The following is an 18771-nucleotide window of genomic DNA, read 5'->3' as shown; positions in this document are numbered from 1 at the left end:
AATCTCCAACCTGCTGGTTTTGGTATGATGCACAGGCTGTGATTTCTGCAGTTCCAGAGAAAAACCTGCTGGTTTCTTCCAAATGTTGATTTGGTGGTGCTACATCTGGAATGCAGAGTGGCCACCAAAACTTGCTCCACCAACCTGAGAATTCACTGCATGACACAAAACACGAATGGAAGATTACACATCACACTGAAATGGGCCGTCTGGATTTCCTGCCTCGAGTGCTAAAGACAAGGTTTGTAGCTTTTAACCAAGGTTCCTTAACTGTCCTTTATAAAACCTGCTTCAAATCACTGCCAAATCATTGTCAAGTTTTACATGTGTGAATCAAGGTTTCACAGATGCTATTTCCTCTGGCTACATTTTTATTTTGGAACATTCAATACAAATAACAAAGCTTCTCGCCAAAGCTTTTAAAAAACAAGAAAACCCCTCACTTCTCTGAAGAACTCCCACAAATCCCTTGCTTGAAGCAGTTTTAATGAAGTGAGAACTCTAGCCAAAGCCGTTACCTTTTCTTTTCCTTCAACACCTAGATTACCAAGTGAAACTTGGCTGGCTTTTTAATTTCCTAACTCAGGAGCATCTTAAGAACAGTCACACAAGGGAGACTTGCAGAATCCGGCTTCCAAGTTACTTGAACTACACTAGGATTTTTTAGCAACTCTCTTCTGTTGAAACATATCACATTTACAAAAAAAAAAATTAAACAAGTACAACTTTCTTACCTGGCCTAGTCTCTGCAACATTCACCATTTGCTCTTAAGACTAAAAAAATTGATATACAAAGATCTGTAAGACCTTTTATTATACTAAATAAGAAAACTCAATCATACCTGGCATCAAAGAGGAAAATAGAAGATTCAGAAGATGCTAAACACCACTCCAACACCAACTCCCTTTTTTCTCTCCACATGATTTTAATGCATATTTGCTGTAGTTTAGCTTTCTCCTTTACTCATGAAGGAAAACCATGCAGGTGCCACCATAAAAAACACTGGCTAAACACAAGCACGTATTTTACAGTCCTTCCCTTAATGTAAGCTGCTGTATGACCACTGACAAGAAAGGACATTTCCAAGGAAAGCATGATGTCTCGCTGGAGCAGAACCACCTGAGTACTGCAAGAGAATACACGTTCTAACGAGAGTAACAACTTGGAATACAATGCCACTTCCTCTGCAAAATGATTCCATTTTCCTTTCACAAGGAAGAATATTGTTTGTTTATTAAAACAAAAAAAACAGTGACAAATATAGAACATCATTACATAGTTGGTCTTGTGTGGTTACTGGAGAGCAGGCAAGAGTGACAAGCTTCAGTCCTTGCAAGGAACTGAAAACTTCATATTCCAACAACTCAAGTTGCTTTTCCTCTAGTTGGCTCCAGAGCAGAAAAATCTGTAGCCTGAATGGATCAAACTGTTAGGTCAACTATTATTTATTCATTATTCAATGTAGACCCTGTCCTCACAGTCAGCCACTCCAACTCACAGAGCAATTCCTTACTGGCCATGAGTTACTATCCTCTCCCTTGCACCAGCATTTCCGACTATGCAGCCACACTGCCAGTTGGGTCTCATTACTGAGAGCAAATCCCGAAAAAAACCAAAGCCACAAATAGTTTTCAGCCTTTCTGAGGCATGATCCAGTTCCTGCTGCAGCTGAGTAATCTCTAATATCAACACAAGAGAGAGGACGAGAATGTGGCTTTGCAAGTATTGAAGAATAAGACTGGAACTTCTGGCAGTAACTGGGATTGTACTAGCTGGTTAATAACAACCATGAAACTGTTTGGGTTGTTTTTTTTAACTCACAAACACTTCTAATACAACAGGTCTTTTCAGAGTAGCACATAGCAAATACAGGGCTGTGATCAGGGATTTATTCCCAAGTTTTGCTAATTAGAGATATGTACCTCAGTACAGAGTATGGTCTATCCCTGTGTGAACACCACGGTGTTTTAAGGATGGCACACAGTGGAACAAAGCAAACACTCTGGGAGTGAGATGAAAGCACTTTTCAGATGAGCAGGGAGAGATTTTCAGTAGCTTTAAAAGGGAGGCAGAAGGAAGTCAGGTGACCTGCCAGCTGGACCTCATGACTGGCCAGTAAACAACAGACAGATTACAGGCAGAATACAAACTGCAACTCATGGACTGCTACAGCAGAGATGATGCAAAGTGGAACTGTTCATCCATGTCTGAAAACAGGAATTAATTCCAATCCCTTCACAGGGGTTTTGCTGTTAAAGAAGTTTTTACATGTGCTCTGCTTCCAACTTCCCAGAGACACCCCCCAATCTTCTCTCTCCTAGCAATTTCATTGCCTTTCCTCACTAAACTTGGCACCCACCCAACAGCACAATTATGCTTCTCTTTCAAACAGCTCTAAAACTTAAAGCCAAACTAAACTAAGCAAAAGTTGGAGAAGCAATGTTGCAAAAGATCTATCACTGAGTAAATGACTTGGAGTCTCCAGCTCACCAAGGCTGGTTAAATGGGGGAAGCTCAGTTCCTCATTGTCTAGCTGCATTGCAGGCCCCTCTGCTTTTTTTATGCAGAAACAGAGACACAGTATTTATCTCCAAGGAAAGCAGCCTTTGGACTACACCTACAAAGCTGGTATAGCAGTATACACCTCTTCAGTGATAAAACTGGTTTAAAAGGAGCTGTTTAGGTATGACCCAAATTCACTCCTTGCCAATTTAAAATTAAAAAAGAAAAAAAGTGTCAAATCACAGCATGAAACCCTCATGTCTAGCCTTTTATACAGTGCAACAAAGACAGTTTAACGATATATAAAAGCCTTGGAGATCCCCACCCTCTGGGATCTGACTTTACTGGTTTAAAATTATCCCCTCTGTTGGGTCCTCCCTGTTGGCTCTTTGCTATAAGCTACTGATTCTGCAATGCTTGTGTGAGCATTTCCCAATTCACATCAGGCAGAAAAACCGTCAAGTTAACTCACATGATTTTTGAAGTTGTTTAAACTACTCTTGCAAATTTTGCCTGAAGCTAACTTGGGGAGGACTTACATGAACTATCTCTCTAGTGGATATATGAGGGCAGTGACTTCCTTTGGCAGCACAATTTCCTTAAATTAGCTGTTATCAGCACTTTGACAAATAAGTTGAAGTCTTGCCTTAACAAAGAGTTGAAAAAAGGAGAAGTAGAAAAACAACTTTTGAAAGAAAATCTTTCATCAGGATATTCTAAGCAGACATTACTTTGAATTGAATCAGATCAAAGTCTTCATTACTTAAGCATTCCACTTTCTTGTAGCATTATGCAACCATCTTGGCTAAAACAAAGGAGACTAAGCTCATTCTGTAAATGTCTCACTGCAACACAATCATTTAAAATCATTACATGGTTCAGATTTGCTGCTTTGATTCCCAACACACAAAACCCAAAATTTACCTCTTCTGTATTTCTTCATCATCTATTTTTATCTAAGACATCTGCTTTTCTCAGTTCTCACACTCAGGACCATGGAGAATAAATACCAGTATAGGGACATACTCCCTCCAAAAACATCAACACACCTCCCTTCTAGGGACTCCCCCAATCACAAAACAATTCCTCACATTCTTTGACATCTCGTCACTTTCCCATGAACACTTGAATACAACTGATGGCTCAAGACTTGAGTATAACTTGTCATGTTCACAGGGGCAGAACTAACCTGGCTGTCAGTTCGTAACTTACAGCAACTTGTTCTCAGTGATCTGGCTTGCAGTGCAGAGGGGAGCTGAGCTGCCATGCAGAAACAGGAACAAATATGGCAAATGGCTACAAAAAAGTTCAGTTGAAGACATTCTTTTGCAGGCTCAAGCTGGAATGCTGAATTTGAAAGTCAAGCCACTTATTACTATTTTTTATCTTGTTTTTAATTAAAAGCTTGCTAATGTTGTTATGCTTGTCCTCACATCATGGTACATTGTATTCAAAAATAAACTTCAGTACAGGACACAGTGCAAACTGCCATCTCCAGAGCAAGGCCTGAACCAGTGGAACAGGGAGAAGTCTGCTCTCAGCAAGAGGAGAGAAGGCTCTGTGTTCTATGGGGACACTTTACATTTCCTTACAAGTTAAAAGTACCACATTTTTCTCAAGGTCCAGAGACTGGTCAGTAAGCACTCAGACGGCTTCAAGATCTTTACACACATTATCACCTCCTCAAACCCATTTCTCTCACTTTTCTGATTTTACATGGAAAACATGGGGCACTCAGTATGAACGAAAGGCAATGCACAGAAGCAGATTAGAAAAATAGAAAAGACTCCTGCCAAGACACTATGCTGCACATACAGCTCCTCACAAAAAAGACAGGAAATCAAGAATATGATAAATATTAGTTCTTCCGTTCCACAATAAGACTTTCAGATACTACCCTAGATACCATAGTCTGTCATTTAAAATCCTTAGCCAACCTTCAGTTATTCATAAAAAGGAGGGGAAAGAAGGGTAAGATAACCAGGACAAAGCAATTACCACAGGTTAGTAAAAAACTTAATGCACAGAGTGTACACTCATAGACAATGACACTGCTAACAGAAGAGTGTCAAGGACCTCTACGAAGGACTGAGCCAGGCTAGAAAAACCCTGCAAGGCAGCACAGTGCCTTCTGAATACATTTACACTGTCCAAGGTGGTCCCTCCACACCCAGCTTAGGGCATCCCAGATACATCAACTACAATGATAAATGACCCACAACAATCTGTCCACGGCTACTGGAGTCACACCTGAAGAGATTGTGAGTGGGGAAGATTGTGTGGTGCTGTCATTGCTGGATGTTCTGCCCTGGCTTTCATCTCAATCAGTAAAATACCTCATATTCACCCATTCTAATGCCTCTGTGAGTAAACTAACTTGGGGAAGGACAACCTGGCATGGAATAAAAGCAGGAGGAATGTGTCAGTCAGGGGAACTGGAAACATAAAATCCAACTAACAAAGACTTCTTTTTCTACCATTCATCTATTTATTTTACTAAAAGACTCAATTCATCTTAATACCGGACATAAAATTCCCCATCCCCAAGCACTTTCACATATAAATATGTCAGCTAATATAACAGCTGCTATTTACCTATTGTCACATTAATTCTGCATATTCCCCCAATATATTTCACCAACCCAAATGTATTACTACAGTCCTTTTTTTTCCCCACAGTTTAAATAGAAGGATGGAATAAGGTCTGCAATAGATGGACAGACAATAAAGGAAAAAAGCACTAGCTGCAAATACATTTCAAAATATCTTAAGAGAAGAGTTAGAAACAAACCAGAACTGAAAATTCAACAGGCCTAAAAAGCAAAGTGAGTAATTTCACATAAAAAGGCCAATTACTTTCAGAGAAAGGTAAGCATTTCTATAAATTTTTATGCCTGTTATTACTGCATTTCTCTGACACTCTTAATAGAGTGCCTCTGTATTTATGGCACTCAGATACAGCTTCATCAGACTTCTCAGTAAAGTCACCAAATATGTCTCATACCACTGCAGACACTGATCCATCTTCTGCAGAACTGCATTTTACTGAGGAGAAAAGTCAATGAAGTCCAACAATCAAAAGTCCTATGTTCTTTTAATGGCTCCTTGAGGCCATCTCTCATGCTGACATCATCCCAAACAAAAAAAAGACTGTTACACTTTACACAACCAGTGTTTCAATTTCAATAGGACAATTATTGCCAGAATTCTAGGAAGAGAGCTGGAGTCTTACAAAGTCATCTGTGCAGTACAAGCCATTTTAGTGTCAAGAAATAAAACAACAGGATAGGCTAGCCATGGAAAATCGTATCAGAGGGAACAGCCAAACGAGGAGACAAATGGCAGCAATTGCCAAAACACATGCTTAAAGTATGAAATAAATTTTGACTCTGGAAACCATAATAGTCACCTTCAGTCAAAAACACACCATGCAGACATTACTAGGGATCAAGGGCTAAAGGACTGGCCATCACCATTTCATACATCTTAACTTTTTTTTTTTTAAAAGCCAAGCTTGCTAAAAACTAGTAGCATGGCTATAAAAATGATTGCTACATTCTTCAATTAGTATTTGAAGTGAATTGTATGCACTTCTTTTCACAAAATAAAATTAACATTATGAACACTGGAAGCAAACACGTTTTATAAAACAAAATACAAACTCATCTGACCACAATGAAAATTACTTTTTTTCAAATCCAAACCAAATTGATTCCTCTTCAGGGAAATGCTTAAGTTGAGGTTTAACAGTAAACATTGCTCTTAAGAAGCCATGATGAAAATTAATCCCAAACTGCAGTAGTCAATTTGAAAATTTTTGGCTGATTGGTTCTATCCTTCCAGCTCCTTCAGTGAGAGATTTTTCTGAAACAGTTTTCTGTGACAACTTTTATCTATACCAGCTCAGTGCAAACTGATGAAAATGAAAGCTTTTTGCCTAGCTAGGAAAATTCTTGACAAACACTGAGCCACAGAAGAGAAGCTGTGCAGCCACTGCCCACACTGCACAACAACGATGAGAATTCCACTTCCAGAGACCTCCATTATTCCATTTCATAATGGCTACTTCAACTGCTGGTATTTTTAGCTGTACATGCATATAAAACTGTAATTTAAAAAGTGCTCATTTGAAAGCATGTAAGAATTTCAAGTGGAAAAATCTCCAAGTTACAGAGAAACTGCCTCACCACCCTGCTAACACAGGGCCACAGGCACGACACTCGAGATGTGTGAGAGCATTCACTGCTCCTCGGCAACACGACACTGCCTTCTGCCCGCTGCTCCTGAAATACTTGACCGAGTTCCAGCAGAGCAGGGTTTCATTTTCTGAGACTGCTTCACAAAGTTTGCAGTGAGGGAAAGTGCGCAGTAAATGAACTCATCCCCCCAGCTGCTTAGATAAAGTTCCTTCAGGTACAAAGGAAATTATCCAAGTAAAAAAATCCTAAACTTTTAAAAGCATCAAATTAAAGCAAAACACATTAAAAAGCTTTGAAAATGGAGTAAAAACTATTGCCAGATTGTAAGCCCGTGTGCAAACCTCTGGATCCGTCTATTATTTCTTCCTATCAAAAATTATGAGTATTGTTAAAACATACATTATTTATTCAATCTACTTACCTTTGCCAAAACCTCACTAGAATAACAGGCTTGGGTACAGAGTCAACAGCCTCCAACTTGGGTGAACAGGAGGCAAATTAATAGTGAGAGACTGCAAAAAAATCCCAAAGAAATCTAACCCCAAACAACAGTCCAATGCAAAAATCACTGCCTGGATTTTAGTCAATAGATTTAATGGAAATAACTCAGCTTTAACAACTTCCTTGAGTCTGCACAGGGGGAGATAAGAGAGAAGGGCTTTGATGCAGCAAGGGTACTGGAAAACTTTAGAGTCTTGAAATTACAGAATTGATATTTACTGAATAGCAAATAAGCCATTGAACCACACACAGCACACTGGAAGGGCTGGTTATACATTGAAAATAATTGGCCCTGATATGCAATATTTGAACAACATAATAAAAATGGCACAACATTAAAAGACTCATCTAAGTTAAGTATAATATGGAAGTGATCAGAAAAAAAAAAAAAGGCTAGGAAAATGTAAGTCAAGCAGGATATTTTAAGTTATAAAAAAAATTTATGATAAAGCACTGACAATAGTGGCAGTACAGAGTATTTATCTTTCCCTGAAAGTAATATTGAGTTCATTACTGTAAGCACAATATGATGAAGAAAATCTATCCTGAGATCAGCAGAGGCACAGAAATGCATCTCTACTTCTAACAGAAGTAAAGTAAAACTCCCTGCCAATAGAAAGAAAGAATGGGAAACTTGTGAAGTATCACAACAAACTATATTTGAAAATAAAATTATTTTAGTTTGTATTTCTCCTGATACTATTTAACAAACAAGACTTTTTTATTTAAACAGCACCTACAGCCAAGGAGGAAACAACTGTTGTAACTGACAAGAAATGCTAAGTAAAAGAAATACAGTACTGCATTTCACTGAGGCAGAGTGAGATAGCAAGAGCGGCAGGTTCATAAGATAAGTTGCCATAAACTGAGAAAAAAAATTTGGTAATGAAAGATTGCCACTGGAGTTTGACATCACCTAAAAAAAATGAATATCAGCATTACCCCCGGAATGACTCTTCTGCACAACATGCAATTTTATGATATTACGTAATGTAGTCACATAGCTTCAAATCATCTGGCATGGCAATAAAACATAAAGGCATATGAAAAACCTCTTATATGTGATATAAAACTTGAAATGAGATTAAAAAAGTCCCCCATCCCATGTAAGGTGGATGGCTTGTAATTTCTTTTTTCCTCCTGTTTTCATGGAGCACAAACTGTGCTTTTCAGCTTTAAAATCATATGCTTTCGCCTGAGAAGTAAAACAATACACCAAACTGGGTCTTCTCTAAATGCCTCTGACGTAAGGATGTGCCGCGGTGCACACAGGAAGGAAGCAGAATGTGCCACACAAAATAGAGAAAGCAGCACACAAAGAGTTGGGAAATGCAGTGATAGAAGGATTTCTTTATGGTCCAAACCAGAATGGAAATAGAACAGGCAAATCTAAAAAGCATGTTATAGGTATGAACACACTGATCTTCTAGTATAATTAAAAAACACAGACCAGTGCTCAGCAGATTGAAACACCTCCAGCTGAGGAAAACAGAAGTATAAAGTACTTGTCCAAGGGTGAAGTGGCAGCCAGCCCACAGACTGGAGAACAGAAAATCTCAGGGTTATACTCAAATCTTTTTATTTGTTTCTTTGCTTCTGTTATCCCTAACAATTGTCAGGTAGAGCCACCAAGGGACATGTGCTGTGGACATCCATTAGAAGAGGAAACCCCTTCCCCAAAACAGAGAGAACAACACCTAATTTGAGTTATCCCAGAATCCGTTCATTTTAGAAGCAATGCACACTTCTAAAAACCCCTGTATTTCTATTTATAACATTTTCAGCATGGTCACGAATTGAAAAGAACTGCATCATACAGCAAGGATACAGCTGATTTTATTTATTTATTTATTTTAATCACAGTTCTCTCTGAAAATCTAATTAGAAACCCTAACAGTCATTATTAAAACTGTTGAACGTTTTTCTTTCATTTATATACTGGAAATCTGACAGCACTGGGGCAACAACTTCATTATTGATGAAAATTTGTATTTTTGCCTTTTGTTTTATGCATCCAAAGAGGAAAAATGTGTTTTAAATGAAAGCAATATGAACTAAATAGTATTTAATTTTATTTATATGTGGAAAGCTACTTAAGCAGTCTGCTTTCAAACTGATAACATTTATCAAATGGAATCTCTGCAGACTTATTTCTTAACCACTACAGGGCAATAGAGGGGCTTTGAACAGAAATCACAGTGCAATAATGTTGACTAAAGAACCTAACAGATGGGTTTCTCATTTTACTGTATTTGTGAAAGCAGAGATGGCAGATGTTTAAAATATCACATCTGTATTACTCAGTTACATAATTCACAGCCAGATCATGAGCACTAGAAATGTGTGTGCGTGTGATTTCCTCTACCATGCTCAGAACACAATGCCAGTTCTGAGCTAATCACCAATGAAGGTTTGATGACTGTTACCAACAGTGAAGCTCCTGGGATTTCCACACTAACTTTTAATGGTAATTATAACAATCTTCTGACACACAGCCATCCCTGAATGATGTGACACAATTTGCACCCAGCAGAACAGAGCCATGAAATATCTAACATCTGAATATTTGCAATAAGTTTACAGCTCCAATGGCTGACCTGCTGTTTTAGCATAGATGGGTTCCAAAGATAATTTTTTTACCTTGCTAAGCACAAATCTCCCCAGTCCTTTGCAAGCCAGCAGAATGAAAGGAAATAGCAGATATTTTATGGCTCATAACCACATTCAGTCGTGGCCCTTTACAAAAACATTTATTCCATAGCTGAGCTTGAGACCAAGGCAATGACAAGCTCCTAATTGTCCTGCTGTTATTGTTCCCAGTGACTGTGAGTCCCTGAGAACAGCATGACTGACACCAGCTCAAAGACCAGTAGAGAAGCCTTGGTCTATGGCTGAACTAAAGGGTAATATATGTGACCATAAATAATAGTAATCATGAATTAACCATGTTCAAATTATTACTTGGTTCATCAGCATCCTAACATTATTTTTCTCCTTGGCTTGAAAAGGTATTTTTAAATTTTTTTATCATGCTGACAACTTGGATGAGAAGACTATAGTTGGTGATGAGAGAGGCATTTGAGACTAGGCAAGATTAACAAGAAAAGAACAAAGTGTTAAGATATGGAAGTTGGGAACAAGGAGACGAAAATAAATGTGGGCAAAAGAGACAGAACTGAGGTAACAAACACTGCTAGGAACAAGACACGTGACATGAACATAGGGAGGAACCTGTGCAGAACACAATCACCTCAGAACACCCAAACACAGAACGTAAGATCTGCTCAAACCATCACCTCTGCCCTCAAACATCTGTACAACTTGGAAGTACAGCATCCCACCCTACAAACAGGTTCCAGGGAACAACAACCTCCTGCTATCTTGCTGGCTTACGTAAGAGAAACATAAAGGTTTGAACTGTCCTGATGAGCAACACAGATGCCAGCTTTATTCCACTTAACCATTCCAGAAAATTCAGACTGCATCTCTGACTAAAACTCAGCCTGAATTTAGAATTCAGCATCAGGAAAGCAGCCTGGAAAACATGCTGATATTTTGTAAAGAGAAAGCTCAGTTAAAAACTCACGTAACACTGCTAAATCAAGCACAAGGACGATAAAGTCTATCATCAGAGATGCCCACAGAACTTCAATTGCTCATTTCCTGTGCATATCTACTGTCCACGTCTTTAATTAAAAACCACATACCACTCTTCATTCTTCTTCAAAAATCTTCTGTTCAAATAGACTTTTTCAGATGAGACAAAATTACTGTAAGAATCAGGACTGATCACAGTTGAAGTCTTTTATAAGAAAGTGTTGTTGAAAAACCACTAGGAAAAAGCCCAGGGAACTACACAAAGTAAAAGGGCCGGTTAACCTGAAAGAAGCGAACACTGAAAAACAGATTGCAAACTGTCAGTGCCATATACTTCTTTCATAATACCAAGCAAATTTTCTAAACTAATCTTTCAAAAAGATAGTAATTAATCACATTTTTTTCCCAGTTGTTGGGCTTGATTCCCAGTATTTCTAAGGAGTCACCAAAGCATCTGAAGTTATTAAAAGCTACATTTAAAAATAATGCCTATAAGTTCAGGCCCTAAGTATTTTAAATTTTGGTACCCCAAAAGAAGAGATTCTTTCAAACTTTGTACCATTCCAAGCTTCACATATATAAAATGCAGTAACATTACCATGCTTCACTGCACAGAGATTACATGAAAAACAGTGTTTGAAAACTTTTCAACAGTCTGGAGCACTACCCAAAAGCCCAAGGCAACAATAACACGTTTCTGTATTCAAAGCTAAATTTCAACAATAAGCTGTATAAAGAAACTAAAATTCACATGGGTCACTGAACAATGTGGGGGTGGTGGGTGGAACTGAATAGATGCTCCCTAATCCTCCTGCCCTCTGCACACAGCACATTATGGTTACAAACCATATGTTCCAGCAGCCAACACCTGGGCTGCATAGCGAGTTCGGGGGTTTTGGCATATTCTTATTTTGGAGCGCCTGAAGCTCATTGGGAGGAGGTTATGAGTGCAAATACTTTAACTTTCAAATCAATAACATTAGCAGCTGGAAGAGAACAAAGGCTCCTCACTCCAGAAAGACACATGGACTGTCAGTGGAAGCAGCAGTTTATAGTGTAGAATTTTAAGTGAGGCTGAAGTCAAGGACTGCTGGGACAGTTTTGGGGACTTCAAGCTGAAACATTAAACCCTCTTCCTGCACATATACAGAAGTCCTAACTTAGGCACAACAGTCCTAAAAAGAAAAGACCATAATATTGTACCCTTTGCATCTTCCCTAAGTATCTGTAATTCAGAGAATTAAGGCAATACTTACTTTTAACTCTGATGCACTCATAAATCAAACCACAAGACATTTCTAACATGAATGGATTTCCACCCCTCCACTTTGGAGAGAGGGACACAGCAGATGAAGAAGAAACCACCCTGCACAGCCCATGGATTCAGATAAGTACTCAACTACAATTCATTCAAGCTGTTTGGCCAACATGAGAAACCACAAGATCCAAGTCTGATTAGTTATTACAGAGAGAAGAACCCTTGAATTGAGTTATAGCATTTTTGTTAGCTACCATGTAGTTTTATTTTTAACACATGCTACATAATTTGCCGTGTTTGTTGTAACTAATTCTTTACTGCTGGCTCTTCTGCTGAGTAAACTAATTACATCTACTGCATTCTAAACTTGAACCATCAGTTTAAAACTACTTACATAAAATAATGTAGTTTGCCAAATGAACGTGCCCAAGAGCCAAACCTATCAATAGTAAAGTTTCACTGAATGAAATTAAACTCTGTAACCCATATTGTAGAGTAAAAAATTCTTACACTCGCTGAATCAAAGGCCAGCACATTGTTTGACAGAAAATAATTACCAAATTTACAGCAGGTCAGTGGTAAAAGGTTACAAAACAGAGTTAAGGTGTGATTTCACAATTGGCGCAAGTCAATTTAAGTGTACACGTCTGCCAAAGGAGACTCACTTTCTCACCATCCATGCAGTGCTTCCATCCTTTCTGTTTGCTGGCATCCACATGCCTGAAAATGTAGCGAGCTGTCCAAGGATTTGAAACAAGTAGTTATTGGCTGGATTTTCAGCCAGATAAGTATGAAACAGCTTACTGGAAGGCACTAGGACTGCTGGTGTTGACTGCGTAGCAGGAGATGAAGACAGAACTTCCCCTTTTGGCATCAGCATAAAATTTGGATCACATTAGGCTGTGTATTTAGAATGGTCTTCAGGGAGTATTTAACCAGGATAAATCTTCTACCTCCAAGCATAGGTACAACCACAGGAGAACAGGGCTGGAAACACCATGAAAGAAACAGAGACATTTCCTTTCTTCCTAAATTCTAATTTGTCCTTCATGTGACTGCAAGGCTCAATATATTCAACTCTGAGTTCCTATTCTCTTCACTTTTTACGTAGTTACAGTTATCTGCATAAATATAACTACAAGGGCATACACAGACAAGATAGTATTAAAAAAAAAAAAAAATCTGATCATAATGGAGTCAAGGAAGGAGAAGACTAAGGAAGTAACTAGAAACATGTGCAACACCACTGAACACTACTTACAAGAGCTCACTGGTAGTAAAATTTAATGGTGGGACTTTAGTGTTTGTTTTAAAAGATAAACTCACTAAACAAAGGCATTCTGAATGTCACGTATTGCTTTTATCGCCACAAGGATTAGAAACTACAAGCTCAGATTGCATTTTCCCAGTTGCCATAAAACATTAGGCAAAAAAGATTTCCTGTGTGCCAAGAAGAGCTGAGCATTACTGCAGTCCTCACGTCTCCATCCAAACCCAACACATCCAACGAAAATTAACTATAAACTACCACAGTCTACTGCTCTCGTGTTTTCAGGGTAACAAACAAACAAACAAAGCCAGAGAACTGACCTCAATTTAGCAATTTACCAAAGCACTACTCTCAGACTACTCCATTAGACCAAAAATTGCCAGTATTTATACACAGAGATCAAGACTTCCCAATAACAGAAACACAACAAGAACAAAAACAAAAGGGAGCAATAATCAAATTAAACAAGAACTGACACAAGTAGCAGCTGAATGGAACAAGCTGGATTACTGTCCAAAGTCAGGGAAAGGGTTGTGATCCTCTCTCCTTCTCACTCCTACAGCTACTTGAACCTATGTACAGGGCATCTCTCTTTGGGTTTGGGTAAGAGTAGAGACAAGGACACAAACACAATCACAAGACTCTGAATGACCCTACCAAAATAAAAGGTTTTGGATTTTAATATTGAAACTTTAGATCATTCAAATATCTGTAAAACTGTAAATCCTGCTGACAAATAGTCTGAGATTTGAGCAAACAATAGTCCCAACTCCTTCCACGTTACCTTAAAGATCACAATAATTTTACATTCAAAATACAGTAACTCAAAGAGATGGAAAAAAAAAATATTTACTTTGAGGCTGGTTTTGACTGTGCTGTTGTGGCTTTAAGAACAAATGTTTGGGTAACAGAGCCACTGCTATCTGAGCCATGCTGTGCTTCTCAAGCCATTTTACATTTCATTAGGCAGCATCAACTGAACTTCCAGCAGGAATGAAAAACACCGGTGAGACTCTTTACTGCAGAACACTCACATACTGCAGTCCTTCTAGATGCATGCAACAACTTGGCATATAGAAATTTTAGTGACACTACAATTAGATTTTACCATTTCTGTGGAGAGCGAGTAAGAACAAAACTACAGAGATGCCTTATTGGCAAAGCCATTGAAAAGGCACAGCAGACCATTTTATTCTTCATGTTCAGAGTCTTTCTATCCCTTTTTACTACTAATATATTCCAGAAACAAGACATAGTGAGCTGCATGTAATTATCTTGCTCAATTTCCATATAACGGACATTTCTTTTATTGCATAAACCCACATATTCCCATCTTCTCCTTTAAAAAAAGGAGACAGTGAGCAGTTTAAGTAATTACAGCTGTCATGAAGGGTTTGACAAATAACTTCTCTGCTCAATGTATGCTTTAGGCCACTGGGAAAGCTGTCAAATAATGACATCAGAATCTACATTAATGCTGGCAAAATGCAGCCGGGCTTCCTTTCACATTTAACTCAGGTGGTTTATAGCGCTTCCTTTTCCTATTCCGTGGTCAAGAATGAGTGGAATGAACAAATGCATTGTAACTCAGATAAAACAGGGAGAGATAATGAATGTTAAATGAAAGTAGGAAAGAAAACAAAAAGTATAAAAGCATATCCTTCATTTGGTAATGAAGAAGTTTACTCATTCTTCACCACTGATGAGCTTTGTAAATCTGAGTCACTTCCTAAAAGTCCAATTAATCTGAAAGGGAGGAATATGAAGGAATGAAATAATTTTTCAGTATCTAAGTTATTAGTTGTTGCTGCCTCTGCATTTCCTACCCATGAACCATCCCTCACATATGAGAACATGAAATGGACAACTGCATCACACACTGTAGGGAGTTACCTTCCTGCTAATCCATACCAAAGCTTTCCAGCACAGACTATACCACCTTCAAGTTGATTTTATATGTGATCTTAATTCCAGTCAAAGTACAAAACAACTAGAAACTCACTACTGCTTTACTGCCTGCTAAAGTTACATGCTCAGTCCCGAGAGTAACCTTGAGCATTGATCTTGGTTTAAAAAGTCACATGTGGCTTTTCATCTGGAAGACAGCATGCCCAGAAGCAGCCAAGGTTCTGACGTGACTAGAGAATCCACTTTCCAGTGACAAGTTTAGAGACTGAAGAAAATGATTAATGAGGAACTTAATTTTTCCACCGAAAAAAAATACTGTATTAAGTTCAAAAGTAAAGTGCAGCAAAGCTGACCTGGTTTTGTTGCTCTGGTGACTGTTTACTAAGTGGTTAAGAATGGTACCTAGAAGCTATTAGCGCTTAAGCACCAGGGTTAGTATTAGTCAAATCTGAACCCATACAAGGTCCAAAGAAATGTGATCTTGCCATTGATATAACGTCTGGAAATGCACCTTTTGGCTGACATCACCCACCATCAACCTCAAAATCCGCAGAGAGCAGCCAACTAAACTCGATCAAACTTCTGATCTCCAACACCCTGTTCCTACTGACCCGCTTTGCTGGTTCACCTGCGCTGAGAGCAGCTTCCAGGCAAGGCCAGCGGCTCTGCTAGGGCTCAGTCAGGCAGTGAGAGATCCTGGTTTTCCGGCAGGGCAGTTACCTTAATGAGGGATGTGATTCATTCCCACCTCGTAAGCACCAATGTGGTTACACTGACACGCAGTTACTTTTATTGCTACAAGAATGGGAATGAGCTGTACCAGTATATGATTCACACTAGAGAGGTGTCTATGCATGAGGAGGAAGGTTTGTACATCCTTGCTTCATCTTCAGTTTTGTAACTGTACCTGTAATTTGTGAGCAATTCCAGTCATTTTTATGGAACACAGACATGCAGCACTTCAGGTGCTTGGAGTCTGTGGCACAGCATGTAGGAAGGCTCTTGGGAGTCTAGAGTGTGGGGGTGTTGTTTAAAGAGTTTACAACACCTAGCACACAAATACATTGTATCATATTATTTGTGGCTAGGCCCATACAAAGAATTTTAAGTCTTCCCATGAACAAAACCGATCCCAGCCTTACTTAAAATAAAAAAAGTCACAGAACAGACCACATTTAAAAAAAAAAAAAAAAGCACAAGATGAAGTTATTCACAGCAGCCTTCAAAACAGAGAATTTAAACATAATGTGTGTCCCCACACACTCTCAATAAGCTTTGCTTTTTACAACTTAAGAACAGTTCTAGCTTTTTTAAAGGTTCATTGTGATGATAAATGCACAAAAGTGTATGGCATGCACTGCTGCTTATTAGCATTTAATGCTTCTTGAACAACTACAATGCAAATATTCATCACAATAGATGGGAACCTTGGTGGGAACAAGAATTCCCACAAATTGTTTAAGAGTACAGTAAATGAATAGTGTTATAAACAAAAAGCCCAAATCTCACACAAATGTGTATACTGTATTTGCTTACACATTAGTCCCCTACACATTCATTGTGCAACTGCACTTGTAGAAATCAAACAAAAAACACCCCCAAAATTTATATCACAACAAGAAGTGTTTTCCATGTAGAGATGTGTTCAAGACAAGCAAACCACTGTTGTCTCAAGGTTTGCTTGCGTTTTCATGAATGTTTCTTTTGTTAGTGACAGATTTTTGCATAAGTAGGATGTTAAAGGACAGAATATGAAGTCAAGACAATTTCAAAGTTGTTTCCATTTTGAATTGCTTAACTGACAGTGTAGCAAACACACTTATTAACAAACATGGTAACTTGAAAAAAAGTGATGATGGAAGCTTATTTCTAAGCTTTCAAGCTACACCTCAATACTAAAAAGTCTAAATGATTAGATTTCAAAACTACAAGCAGATGGCATGCTGACACCTTTTAAAGTTACTTTGACTTCACTTATCCAACTGCACAATCAAAATAAACTAAATCTGATCTATGTCATGTAAGATTTCTACATCCTGCACAACCTCTCATTTCCCAAGTCTCACCTCTCTATTCAGTACAGTAGTACGCAAACACAAATGTGATTTCACTTCTGATCAAGGTACTTACAATCAAAGCATACATTTTTAGTCTATTCTTATGGATATATTTAAGGAACAGAAAGTACAAATCCTAGTGCTTACTGTACTTTGTAAAGTAATTAATAACCTTTAATATCCTTAAATTCATGTTATACAGGTGAAAAAAAGTAAAGGGCTCTGATTATATTCACTGTATCTTTCATAGCTTCTTATGGCTGTTCAAAATTACAGTAATAGAAGCATAAGAGCTTACAAAGCTTATAAGAAATAGTTTCTTTAGCATACACGCACCTGACAGCCCTTCTTGGAAAGTTGTTCTCCCGTGTCAGCAGGACAAGATGAGAGATTGTGAGGGTGCACACGTATGTGTATATACACACATTCACATAGAGACACATCACAGCAAGAACAAGACTGGCTAAAACCACAGCAGCGAGCAGCAATACTGAGAAAAACCTCACAACGCTTTTTAAAACAGTTCCCCATAAGGGAAACATTTTACAGCAGAGATGATAAAGAAAAAAAACCCCTTCAAATGGGAGAGATCTCATCAGAGGGGCAGAGGAAAAACCCTGCCACAGCTCCTCCATCCTGCCTCATCCGAAGAGAGGAAGGGCGGAGAGCGAAGGAAGGAGGCGAAACCAGCTTCAATTTAACGAAGAGACAGCAAATTGGTCACCTCAGACTCAGTCCTGAGCGGGGGCTGGTTGGGCAGCCAGGACCACCGGACGCTCTCCGAGAGCCCCCGCTCCCATTCCCCGCTGCCTCGCCTCCCTCACGCCCTGTCCCTCACCAGCCTGGGTGGTGTCGCTGAGATCGTGGTTGGCGGCGCTGGCTCGCGGATAGTCCCGGAGCTTCCTGCCGCTCAAACTGAGGGTCCCGCTGACCGCCGCTTCTTCTAGGGCTCGGTCCAAGGAGCGGCTCCAGGAGCCGGGAGCCGAGGGACCAGGCGGAGCGGGACAAGCCGCGGGCATCGCGGCAGAGCCGCCCTCCGGCGCCGCCATTTCCCCGCCACAGCCCGGCCGGACGGCGCATGCCACAGCGCGCGGCAGGGGCGCATGCGCGGCCGCCGCCCGGCGCCTCCCGCGCCCGTCCGAGCCGAGCCGAGCCGAGCCGAGCCCGCTTCCCCTCAGGGCCGCACCTTCCCGCCCGCCTCCGACCGGCCGGCGTGCAAGGGGACCACCGGCCCGGACACGCCCGGACACCTGCTGAAACTTAAAAATTATCGTTTCCCGCCAACGCGGGATGTCGCGGCTTGGTTTTTGGGTGAGCATCGCTCACAGCTGCTGGGTGTCGGTTCCAGCAGCAAAACAAGGGTAGAGCGCACAGATCTCCGCTAAGTGGGAAAGGTAACAACTGCTCTCACGTTTTTTAACTTAAGGATTGATGACATGAAAAGGCGACACTTTTTGCGACATCTTAATAAATGCCAT

At 39.6% G+C, this 18771-nt stretch overlaps 1 protein-coding gene across 22 annotated transcripts in view; it reads right to left on the bottom strand.

The window, feature by feature from the left end:
* Nucleotides 1–18360, bottom strand: part of LRCH3 (leucine rich repeats and calponin homology domain containing 3) — a 62178-nt gene extending 43818 nt beyond the window's left edge. For 17 of the 22 annotated variants that reach the window (XM_040074864.2, XM_040074883.2, XM_040074881.2 and 14 more), the window contains exon 1: nt 18132–18347. In XM_040074864.2, coding sequence (XP_039930798.1) covers nt 18132–18342 — 211 coding nt within the window. In that variant the 5' untranslated portion in view covers nt 18343–18347. Of the gene's footprint in view, nt 1–18131 lie in introns of all 22 variants that reach the window. The other 5 variants (XM_040074876.1, XM_040074880.1, XM_040074882.1 and 2 more) reach the window with 2 other exon arrangements.
* Nucleotides 18361–18771: the final 411 nt, after the last annotated feature.

This window comes from Hirundo rustica, chromosome 10 (genome assembly GCF_015227805.2).
Source record: "Hirundo rustica isolate bHirRus1 chromosome 10, bHirRus1.pri.v3, whole genome shotgun sequence".
In the NCBI taxonomy this organism is placed as follows: Eukaryota; Metazoa; Chordata; class Aves; order Passeriformes; family Hirundinidae; genus Hirundo; species Hirundo rustica.
This window is presented reverse-complemented; position numbering and strand designations above follow the sequence as displayed.